Source organism: Vipera ursinii, assembly GCF_947247035.1.
Source record: "Vipera ursinii genome assembly, chromosome: 10".
Taxonomy (NCBI): domain Eukaryota; kingdom Metazoa; phylum Chordata; class Lepidosauria; order Squamata; family Viperidae; genus Vipera; species Vipera ursinii.
In genome coordinates this window covers 23186688-23197533 of record NC_139520.1, presented here as the reverse complement: position 1 = coordinate 23197533, position 10846 = coordinate 23186688, and the positions used below count along the sequence as shown (strand labels likewise).

At 43.7% G+C, this 10846-nt stretch overlaps 2 protein-coding genes across 7 annotated transcripts; one reads left to right on the top strand and one right to left on the bottom strand.

Annotated features, from left to right (window-relative positions):
* Positions 1–106: 106 nt before the first annotated feature.
* Positions 107–9605, bottom strand: KARS1 (lysyl-tRNA synthetase 1). 6 transcript variants are annotated; one of them, XM_083370582.1, is made up of 14 exons: positions 9414–9605; positions 9093–9228; positions 8679–8844; positions 8207–8300; positions 6358–6544; positions 6144–6269; positions 5001–5120; positions 4262–4424; positions 3984–4157; positions 3627–3712; positions 2291–2376; positions 1876–2026; positions 867–1010; positions 107–305 (listed from the first exon to the last, which is right to left on the bottom strand). In XM_083370582.1, the coding sequence occupies exons 1-14, from the start codon at positions 9536–9538 to the stop codon at positions 222–224; spliced, it is 1842 nt and encodes a 613-aa protein (XP_083226708.1). In that variant the 5' UTR covers positions 9539–9605; the 3' UTR covers positions 107–221. The 6 variants fall into 6 exon arrangements, 4 of the variants coding, with proteins under 4 accessions (XP_083226708.1, XP_083226705.1, XP_083226706.1 ...); XM_083370579.1 differs by having other exon boundaries at positions 1876–2002; XM_083370580.1 differs by having other exon boundaries at positions 9306–9491.
* On the top strand, positions 9573–10643 carry TERF2IP (TERF2 interacting protein). Its single transcript, XM_083370583.1, has 2 exons — positions 9573–9769; positions 10030–10643. The coding sequence occupies exons 1-2, from the start codon at positions 9713–9715 to the stop codon at positions 10510–10512; spliced, it is 540 nt and encodes a 179-aa protein (XP_083226709.1). The 5' UTR covers positions 9573–9712; the 3' UTR covers positions 10513–10643.
* Positions 10644–10846: the final 203 nt, after the last annotated feature.

The window sequence follows — 10846 nt, the reverse complement described above, 5'->3', positions numbered from 1 at the left end:
CCCCATCACAGGTAGATTTAAATCTCGAAAGTCATATCAGAATCTGATGGGACAAAGAAATGGCAGACAGCAGAGAGCTAGTGGCTACAATGAGGTGCCTACTACAAAATAACAAGACTTCATTTATTCATGGCTGGGGGGGGGAAACCCAGTAGCCCTGGCCTACTGAAATCTAGAAGTGACTTTCCCTGTCCTTCATGCTTCTTGTGCAAACTGCTGTGTCACACTGAAGTTCCTTCACTAGAATCTGACAAAGGATCCTTCTTCTTGTCCTCAGGCTTCATGGCGGGAAACAGCAGCACTTCCTGCAAGAAAAGGGGATTTCTGGTCACTTACTGGAGCTTCTTTTCCAAGAAAAGATCTCATTAGAAATCTTCAGAGCCACATAAGCATTATTTCCAACTAAGCTCTTTTAAGAAGTGTCTATGGAGATACTCAGACATCCAAGTCATGATTGTTCCAAAGGTGCTTTTCCAAGAGGTAACTAGACTTTGTTTTTCTTTGAAGACATTTTGCTTCTCATCTAAGAAGCTTCTTTAGCTCCTCCATTTCCTCCATTCCCCACCATCCAGTCAGAGCTGAAGAAGCTTCTTGGATGAAAAATGAAATGTCTTCAAAGAAAAACAAGGAAGTCTTTTAAGAAATGTTACGCTTTTCATTAAAGTAACATATTTTCACATTCACAAGCATGTTTTCAGTGCATTAGTTCTCAAAAGTGTGCACATTAAAGTACAAGGATGATTCCTATTCCTTTTGCATGAACTAGCAAATCTAAAATTGCTGCCTTAGAATATAGGAAGCAATCCATCTTCCACCCAGGCAGGCCTGAACAGACAGGAAGTAGCTATCTATTAAGGAGTGCTTACCTTAATATTGTTTGAATCAGTCAGGAACATGGTAAGACGGTCAATGCCCATGCCCCAGCCAGCTGTGGGGGGCAGCCCATACTCCAGAGCCATGCAGAAGTTCTCATCGATAAACATTGCCTCATCATCACCAGCAGCTTTTGCCTGGGTTGGAAATGAATAGAAAGACAAGGATCATTTACAGAGCCAGTCAGGGCAACTGGGGCTTGGGGGAAAAGACTTAGGATTATATAATAATAATTATAATTATAAATAAATATATCATTATACAACAGTGAAACACAAACATTTCCCATTTCTGCTTCCAATAATTGGATTCTAAGTAGACACTTCTAAATAAAAACACAGACCACTCCTCAAACCAATCTCTCTCCAGCTGTCTCTTCCATCCTGGTTCTGCCTGGATTTGCAGCTCCTTATAACAGGAGATGGAACCAATGGCCAGGAAAGTTTTTGCACAATGACCCATAGGGCACCAGTTGCCTCCTTTCTTGGATCAGGTCTATATTCACTCATGTGGCTACCTCACAGATGGACTAATCCTGTAACCATGCTCATTGGTGCTCCCTCCCCATTTCTGTGGAACAGTTTGCCCTCATATATCTGTGTCCTCCCTGGTGGACTTTGGGACAGCCCCTGATATAAAGTGCATTTAGTATAAGCTGTTTTTCTCCTCAGTTTTCTTGCAAGCAGCTCAGAGATAGTTTGGAAGGGAGATGTACTGATGTCTTAGAAACAAACAAAATTCCCACTCAAGAATTTTCTCTGCTACATGTAACGCTGACCCAGCCACAGATCAGTTTCACAATCCAGTAACTTCCATCCCCATACCAGGGGTATCCATACTATTTAAGAGAGATCCAGCTCTCTGCATTTTCTTCCCCCATTATGTATAGTCCTCAGCTTATGACTAGTTACTTAGTGACCATTTGAAGTTATGACAAATTCCCACAAAGATACTTACAGCCCAGTTCTGGCAGGTCCAGTCCAGGCCTATACCCTCACTCACCTTAGCTTGATCTTCAAATAGCTGTCGTTGCCGAAAGGGATCATTCAGTTCTGTGTAGGCATTGCAGATCTCCTTCTTCATCACAAAGAGCTCAAACCGTTCAGTCAATCCTGCTTGAAAACGGTGCCTGAATAAACACCAGAGGAAAAGACTGGAGACCATACAGAGAAAAGTAATTCTTCTGCAACCAGATGACACCAGGTCAGTTGGTCTGCATCATTCACTCTGTTTCATGAGATGGGACAAGAGATTTGAACAACTGCTTACATCTTTAGCCCTAGAATCAGCGTGATTTTTTGCACATATACTTGTGTCAAAATGTCGATTTATTTTATATGAAGTCTGAGTGGGGGTCGGAAGGGTAGGTTATATGCATGCACATCCATACTTACATAACCACAGCACTTTTCCTTACCATTTGGCTAGAGGACTCATGATCTGTGGGTGATCACAAATGAATGTGGGATTGATACAGGTGACTTCTAAATATTGTCCAACCAGCTGAAAAATGAGGAATAGGAACAGGTAATTTTAATTTTTGTATTGTTGTTTTTTTTTCTTGTTAGCCGCCCTGAGTCCTTCAGGAGATAGGGCGGCATATAAGTCCCAAAAATAAATAAATAAAGTGTTTGGGAATAATTCCTCACTGTCAAAAATTGTGTAACATGATTAAGTTGTTTTCAGGTTCATTCACATAGCTGTACCACAGCAAAGCCTCAGGATCATAGTTTTACAGCATCTCCCAGGGCCACTGAATGCATCAAGTATTTGTTTTCTTAGACTACTGTGATATGCAGTAAATTATTTATAATCCTTTTGGTTTACAATTTAAACTGGATATTTTATTGTTATTGCACAATAAGTACTCCTGTAATTACTGCAGATGGTACAATAACAATTACTGTTTTAATTATGTATCATTCATTACTATATACATTTAAGGCACCAGGCTGGAAAATAGGAGATTGTGAGTTCAAGTTCCATGTTAGCTACAAAAGCTAGCTGGCTGACTTTGGGCCAGTCTCACTCTCTGTGCCTAACCTACCTCATAAGGTTGTTGTTGTTGTTGTGGGGAAAATAGGAGGAAGCTGTGTCAGATATGTTCACTGCCATGAATTATTTGTAAAAATAATAAGGGCAGGGTACAAATAAATAAATATGTAATTCAATAGTTTATAAATTTATTAAACAAATAAGCAAACCTTAAAAAAGGACCCATTGTCATTGTCAAAATATCACCTATCTCAGGGAAAGCTTTATTTGACCATTTCTCAGAGGCCCATAAAAGACAATAACACTTTGAATTACCATCTCAGAGAACTGCTGTAAGAAAGACACCAAGTAAAAGCCTTGGTGGAGCAGTGGGCTGATGCCTCCTTAAGTAACACCAGCTGCCTGCAATTAGTGCAGGTTCACATCCCACCAGGCTCAAGGTTGACTCAGCCTTCCATCCTTCCGAGGTAGGTAAAATGAGGACCCAGATTGTTGAGGGCAATAAGCTGACTTTGTAATAATGCCGCTTGGGGGGCGCAAAAGCCCTAATAAGCAGGCATATACATAGAATGAAGGCTATTGCTAAGCACATTTGATTTGTGCTTAGATTGTAAGCTGCCCTGAGTCTTCGGAGAAGGGCGGGATATAAATGGGATTAAAATAAATAAATAAAATAAAGATTTTGGGAAGCCCAACTCAGTGGGATCCCTTCTGAGATCCACCTCAAGTAAGAATCAGGAGAAAGAGCCCCTTCTTACCTTATCTAGGAGCCTGGCTGTTGTCCGAGGGGGTGGGCATTCAACGCCTCGCTCTTCACAGATAGCATCAAAAAATGAACGAGACACTGCATGCACAATGTGAAATCAGACATGACAATACTGCACACGAGTGCTTCCCCTAGCTTGGCCTTTAATTAGTCATGCTTTCCCTATCCCTAGAAACAGTAGGTATACAGCAAAATACCCCATAGTGCCCACTGTTAACACTGTCTAGTCAAATCTAAACCAAATAATTGATCTGTCTCAGAAGAAAACTTAGAATGCAGGCCCATGCTTACTGTCTGTAATGAGGATCTCTTTAAACTAAAGGGGGGATAAAATGTCTTCCACTCTCACCTTCTGTGTCAAACTGATCTGCTGCAGGCAGTTTCACTCCCAGTGCTTTCTCCAATTCACCCACCATACTGATTTTCCGGAATGGAGGTGTAAAATCTATTTCATAAGCCTGGCCTTCTGGGCCTTCAGGATGGTAAGTCACCTTGTATCCACCACTGATATGTTTCACCATTCCTACAGGAGAAGACCGTCCTTTTAGCCTGGCTAATTTATCTTTTCCAAATGGAACTTCAAATGACCTACTAAGCATTTTTAAAATAAGAACACTTGTCACCAACCTGAAATCATTTGTTCAGTGATCTCCATCAGATCATGGTAATCCGCATACGCCATGTAAAATTCACAAGTAGTGAATTCTGGATTGTGGGTTAAATCAATTCCTTCATTCCGGAACTGACGCCCAATTTCATAGACCCGGTCCATTCCACCAACCACAAGCATCTGAAATATACCAGTTAAAGAGCCTTTTCAGTAGGAGAAGACATATCCACAGGATCACAAATTGCTTCCAGAAGCAACACGGATCTGTTTGATGTTTCCCATTTCAAGCATCTGAAAGAATCTGCTTCCCATCCCTGATTTCAGATACCAGCCAAAATCACTGATTTTGCACCATAGAAATTAATAGTAGTGAACCAACCTCTATCTGTGGAGGCTGAGGGAAAACAGAAACTAGAATTTTTTTAAAAAGCAAAGAAAAAATACTGGGTCTACTTAACAGAGCTTGAATTTGGATTAGGAAAGAGTATGTAGTTCAAAGTAATCCTGTGATTTTCCAGATTGAAGTTAAATTCAACCCAGGCTTTCCCATTCCTAACTCAATTTCCAAATCATTAAATCACACAATATATTTTACTATCTTGTATTTAACCTGGATATTTTCTAAGTTTTGATAAGGCCCCATATATGGAACCAGATTCCAAAGCATATAGAAACATACGTATGTTTTGCATTGGCATGTCAGAAAAAGATATATAAGTATATCTGTGCCACTGCTTGCCTGATTTAACTATTCACCTTGTGGTAGAGCTCTGGTGCTATTCTTAGGTACAAATTCATGTCCAGTTCATTGTGGTGGGTGATGAATGGCTTGGCCACTGCCCCACCAGGTATGATATTCATCATAGGTGTTTCAATCTAGTTGGGGAACAAAAAATAGGCAGAAAATATTGTCTCTACGTTTATAAAGAACTTTAGAGAAATTGATTTTGAAGACAAATAAGACGGGAAAAACAAATAGGAAAATATTCCTAATCCAGCCTACTAAAGAATTCAAATTCCAGGCAAAGAAGCAGTGAGAAAAAGTCTACAATAAGAACATAATCTAAAAGACACTTTATTAATCATGAAAATGAGATGAGACACTGAAGTAGCAATGTATGCTGAGGTATAGGAACAAAACCATAAAATTAGCTCCAAATGATTTAATTATTTACTAAAAAGATCTAATTTAAATGATTGCTTTACTAAAAAGATCTAACATAGCATGACTGACAAGCCTTAAGACTCTCTGTTTAAAGAACTGTGTCAAATTAGAATTGTGTAATTTTAGCCATTATTACTTTGCAAGTCAGAACATTCTGTGTTGTATTATAGAGAGTGATCTGTCTCACAGCCCAATGAACTGTTAAGGGCACCTAACCCTTGGCACTTCGTCCAGGTACTCAACAGCCAGACGAAACTGGTGGAAGGGAAGTTATTCAGAGATATTCAAACAGTTCTCTATCGGGAACTGTCTCTCGGGCACAGAGATTTGAGTTTCCCATTGCTACTACTGATGTTTGCAGGAAGGAATGCCTTTTCACTGCTTCTCTAAATTACCACTTTGCAGCTGCCATTGTCTCCACGTCTATTATATGGGCATACAGGAAACATGCTATCTTCTGAACCAAACAGTGGTACTGAAGCATGATGACCATCCTCAACAAGCTGTGTTAGAGGACCTGGAAGAGCATTTACCCAACCACAATCTTTTCTATAACATCCCTGCCTAGCCTCTTATAAATGTATTTTTATTCTGACAATTTATATGCATTTGGTGTCTTTGCTCTATAATTTAAGCTTAACAACTCGAGGTAAATTGCTATAAAGGATTAATCTTTGAGATATCTGCAAGCAATTACTATACATCATTTTTTACATTTAAAAACAAACACCCACCTCCAAGAAGCCCAGTTCATCCAGGAAGTTTCGAAGGTATGTTATGATTTTTGCTCGAATTATGAATTTTTGCCTTACAAAATCATTAAGAATTAAATCCAGGTATCTCTGCCTAAATCTGGTTTCCTAAATATAAATTAAAATAAAGATAGTAAAATGCAGCAAGGAGACACTCTTGGAGGCTGTCAAGCGAAAGCAGCAGCATGTCTGATACCTTGTCTTTGAGCCCAAAATGAAGATGAGGGAGCATGTGTAGGCACGGTGACAGCAGAACTATTTCATAAGGAATAATACTCAATTCCCCTTTCTTTGTCTTTCCAGGATTCCCCTGGACCCCAATGATATCTCCACGGCGAAGCTTGTTGTTAATACACATATATTCTTCTTCAGATCTGTAGTTTCTAAAAGAATTTTTAAAATTCAAAAAACATTTCTAGGTAAATCTTTTCAGCCTTATCAGTGAAATAGTCAAAATCCATTCTATTCTATATTGCAGGGGGAAAACTTCTATAAAGATTTTTTTCCCCAAATTTATTTATTTATTTTATTTAATTAGTTTTCTATACCGCCCTATTCCCGAAGGACTCAGGGCGGTTTACAGGGCAGCATATAAAAGACAGGTAAATCATTCCAAAGGGCAGGCGCGCCCACAGAAAATGCCCTCCCTCTGGGGATCACCCGCCGGCACTCCCTAACCGGCGGCACCCTAAGGAGGCCCTCTCTATGGGAGCGCACAGGACGATGGGAAGTTGATGCTGGCAGCAGGTGCTCACTATTGATTCGTCAATAGTGAAAAAGTATTTACATACCAAGTCTAGCAAAGAAATTGAACTCATTTCAATCTCAGATTTAGTTACAAGATCTGAATTTTGTTCTATAAATTTACCTGCATACAACTATTTTAATGAGGTACTATACGCTGATTGCCATGCCATAAGAACTTGTTTAGATAGATTGGATCAAGCTAAGTGATCATCTAGTGCAGCATTGTATATCACACAATTCAATGGATTTGGGAAACTCGCAAGCTTGGACAGTAGGACAATATCCCTCTTCTACTACTGCTCTGCAACAACTGACATTTAAGATATACTCCCTGGGATTCCAGAGGTAGCAAACAGTCATTAAGGGACATAATATTTATTTGTTATGTATATGTAGGGTTGTGGGTCTCTATATATGTTGTATATAGGAGGTTTAGATGTGTGTCATGTATGTGTTCACTTTGAGAGCGGGCAACTAAATTTCATTTTTGATGTGTGCTGTTGTGCCCACAGTAAAAAAAATGACAATAAAGGTTATCTTATCTTACAACTTGAGAAATATTAACAAGCCTCTCCTTATGTAGTACCTTGGTCTTTACTCCCCTGTGCCACAAGTATATTGAGTTGCCTACCTAGTTTAACTAATAAAGCACACTGGAATGTTACTAAACATATTAACGTATTAAGATATTCTGACTTTTAAAAAAATGGAAATCAGCACAATATTCAAAATGCTAAGAGCTCAAAACCTTATCAAAATGTTTTGAGCATAGTTCTTAAAACAAAGGGGGGGCTTGAACTCACAACCCTTCTTAAATAGTTAAAATAACATGCAGAAACATCACAATATTTTCAAGAAGTTATATGATTAACTTTGCTTTAATCCTCTTCTAGAAAGAATGTATGTATTTGAGACACTATTACTTAATGCAATCTTGGACCACTTATCAGACCATGGTTTTATTTTCATATTCTTTCTACCTTTCCTCAAAAGTTTGGGGAGAGGGAGGTGTTTAAGACACTGTTGACTCCTGGCAACTTCCTGGACAACTACCTTCCATTTTCTTGGCAATATTTTCAGAAGTGGGTTGCTACTGCCTTCTTCCTAGGGCTGAGTGTGTGTAAATTCCCCCAATGCCACCCAGCTGGCTATGTGCCAAAGGTGGGATAAGAACTCACAGTCTCCCAGCTTTAGCCTGGTGCCTTAACTTCTACATCAAACTGGCTCTCATCCTCAAATATACACACCAAAGCAAAACTAAAATATACAATCAGGAAAAAAAAGTAACTAATGCTTACCTGGAGTTTGCCATCACCTGTAATTTAACTCCCTCCCCACGAAGATCATAAAATATCAACTTTCCTCCAGAGGCACGTTTTGCATGGATCCGACCTCCAAAAACAGAACCAAAAAGAGATGTCATATGATCACAAAAAAGCACACAACAGATGAGCAAGCCAGGAGCAAAAGCAAAAAGACACCCCCAGAAAATTATTCCCTGACAATCTGGGACAATCTGGCAAGGTGACCTAGAAAAGAATAACATAGCCTAATGGCTATATCACATTTCTTCCATTCCAAAAGAGCCTTAACAGAACATGACATCTCCTGGTTTTCCATCAGAAAACACACCCATAGGTGTTTTGTTACTACTTTGAAGCAGAATGTTATCTCTAATCTAAAATACAGCATCTTGGGGGGGGGGGGAGAGGCAGAAACAAGATCATCATTGAAACTGCTTTCTTCCCAGTATCCCAAATGAGCCTTTACCTGCCACTCTTACTGTGACGTTGGTTAGATGATCCCCTGCTTGTAGGAAAGTATACTTCTCTATAAAGTCTGTCAGGGAGAGATCCACGTGAAACTTATGCGGGTAGGGATCCTCGGAGCTACCCTTCAAGTGCTGAATGGCCTGACTACGGATCTTGTAGTATTGCTGTCAAGACAACGAGGGAAGGCTTTTGAAGACGAAAAGGCTAGAGGGGAGAGAAAAGATCTCGCAAGTAGAAGCTCCCGCCCTCCCTGCCCCGAGCAACGCCGGACTCGCTTCCAGCCGCTAGAAGCCAGGCACTCGGCCGGGCCCACGTGCGGCAGGCGAGTCAGGCCGACCACGCTGGAGGCTCTGCTGTCCCGTTGCCAAGGGGGGGGGAAGCAGGCGCGGCCGCAGGCTCCCCGCCCGCTCACGTTGGGGTCAAGATTCTCCTCCTCCTCCGCGCCCGCGGCGTCGGCCCGTCGCAACGAAGCCTTCTCGCCCTGCTCCTGCTGCTTCGCCTCCTTCTCGGCCGCCTTCTTCTCGGCCTTCAGGCGCCGCTTCAGTTCGCTGCGAGAAAAGCCGGGGGCTTTAATGGCGCCGCCCAGCCGCGCGCCCCCCGTCCCTTCCGCCGTTCAGCCACCCACCTCGGCTGTCTGCGGCCGCCGCTCAAAAGCCGCCGAGCCCAAGCGGGGCCGCCCCCCGACAACAGCCGCGCCAGGGGCAGCATGGGCGGCCGGCGAAGCGCCACTCACTTCTTGCTAAGGCGAGGTTCGGCCTCGCTCGAGGCGGAGAGGCTCGGCGCTGTCGCCATCTTTGCCGGCCGGAAGTCCGATAGGGACTTCCGCCCAGCGAGGAGAGGGCGGGCAGACGGGGCCATGAGTGGGCGGGGCGTTGAGCCGCAGCGGGGCGACCCCTCCGGCCGGAGGGCGACGATCGCCTGGAGCGCTGCGAGGTTCCGGGCGGAGTTGCGGCGCCCGCGAAGGAAGACCCCGAAGCAGCCGGGAAGCGGCCCTTCCCTCCGGCCTCGGGGCCTGCCCCTAGGAGAGCGCCAATGGAGCGGCGGAGGGTGCCCGCGCTCTTCCGGCTAGCCAACCAGGAGTTCGAGCAGGTAGTTCGCCCCCGCGCGCGCGTGGAGGAGGCGGGCGGGCCGGCCTTTCGGGGCCCCCGATGGTCAGCGGAGCCGTCAAGGCTGCCTGGCCGTCCAAGGGCGCCTCGGTGGGCCAAAATGGACGAGAAAGTGCAACTTCTGATCCTGTTTTCTGCTGCCCCCGCCTCCGAGGAGCCTCCGCTGCGCTCCCCCCTCCCCCTGGCAGCGCCTTTGACCCTCCCAGCGACTGACAGCCGCGCTCTGAATCGCTTTCCTTCCAGGAAGATGGCGAGCCATCGGGCTGGGCGAAGCCCGGGCCCTCGGGCCTTGGAACTTCGAGAGAATCGCGAGCCGACCCGGCCGCCCAGAGGACGGCGGAGATCTGTGAAGTCGGTGCCGTGCCCCCCAGCCGCCGTTCCCCGAAGTCGGAGGGGCGCCCGGGGCCCCCGTCGGCCGCCGTAGCCCTGGCGGTCAAGGACATGGAGCGCCTGATGGGGGAGTTCGGCGTGGACCTGGCCACGGTCACTCAGGCTTTTCTGAAGAACAGTGGAGAAGTGGCAGCCGTGGCCAGCTGCTTGCGGACCGGGCGGCGTCCAGACTGCCGTCCTCTTTGGAACAGACAGGATGATGAGGACTTGCAGAAAGGCGGAGAGGGAGCCAGGAATAACTTAGAAACAAAATATGGAATAGGGAATGTAAATAAACGTTTGTTGTTCAGGGCAAGTTCATGCCAGGAGAGAAAATCACCAAAGCTGCTACAGTAGGGACAGTTCTTTTTGTTTGTTTGTTTTTTGCAATTTTTATTTGCATAGTAAGCTGTTTATTGTTAATTATCATTGCAGCCGTTCTTGAATCGTCAACGTGTATCTGACAATAAAGTTTTACAGAACAGACATATAGATATTCTGTTACAGCCATGTTTCTTAGTTCATTGACCTAAATATTCTGAATATTAGGCAAGAAGCTGTATTTTAAAAAATAAGTACAAACCACATTATCTACAATGAAGCAGGGCCCGAATCCAGGTCACGGGAACAGATCCATGGCCATGGAAAGCATTCCAGCTGTCAACCAGATTGTAGACTGAGTGCAGATTGT

Bases quoted from the DNA above. Each gene is read 5' to 3' on its own strand.
- TERF2IP (XM_083370583.1), top strand. From the start codon at position 9,713: ATGGAGCGGCGGAGGGTGCCCGCGCTCTTCCGGCTAGCCAACCAGGAG. The intron at 9,770-10,029 runs GTAGTTCGCCCC...CTTTCCTTCCAG, and splicing joins CCAACCAGGAGTTCGAGCAG to GAAGATGGCGAGCCATCGGG.
- KARS1 (XM_083370582.1), bottom strand. From the start codon at position 9,538: ATGGCCCCGTCTGCCCGCCCTCTCCTCGCTGGGCGGAAGTCCCTATCG. The intron at 4,425-5,000 runs GTGAATAGTTAA...GGTATATTTCAG, and splicing joins CACCAGAGCTCTACCACAAG to ATGCTTGTGGTTGGTGGAAT. The intron at 4,158-4,261 runs GTTGGTGACAAG...CTTCTCCTGTAG, and splicing joins CACTGAACAAATGATTTCAG to GAATGGTGAAACATATCAGT.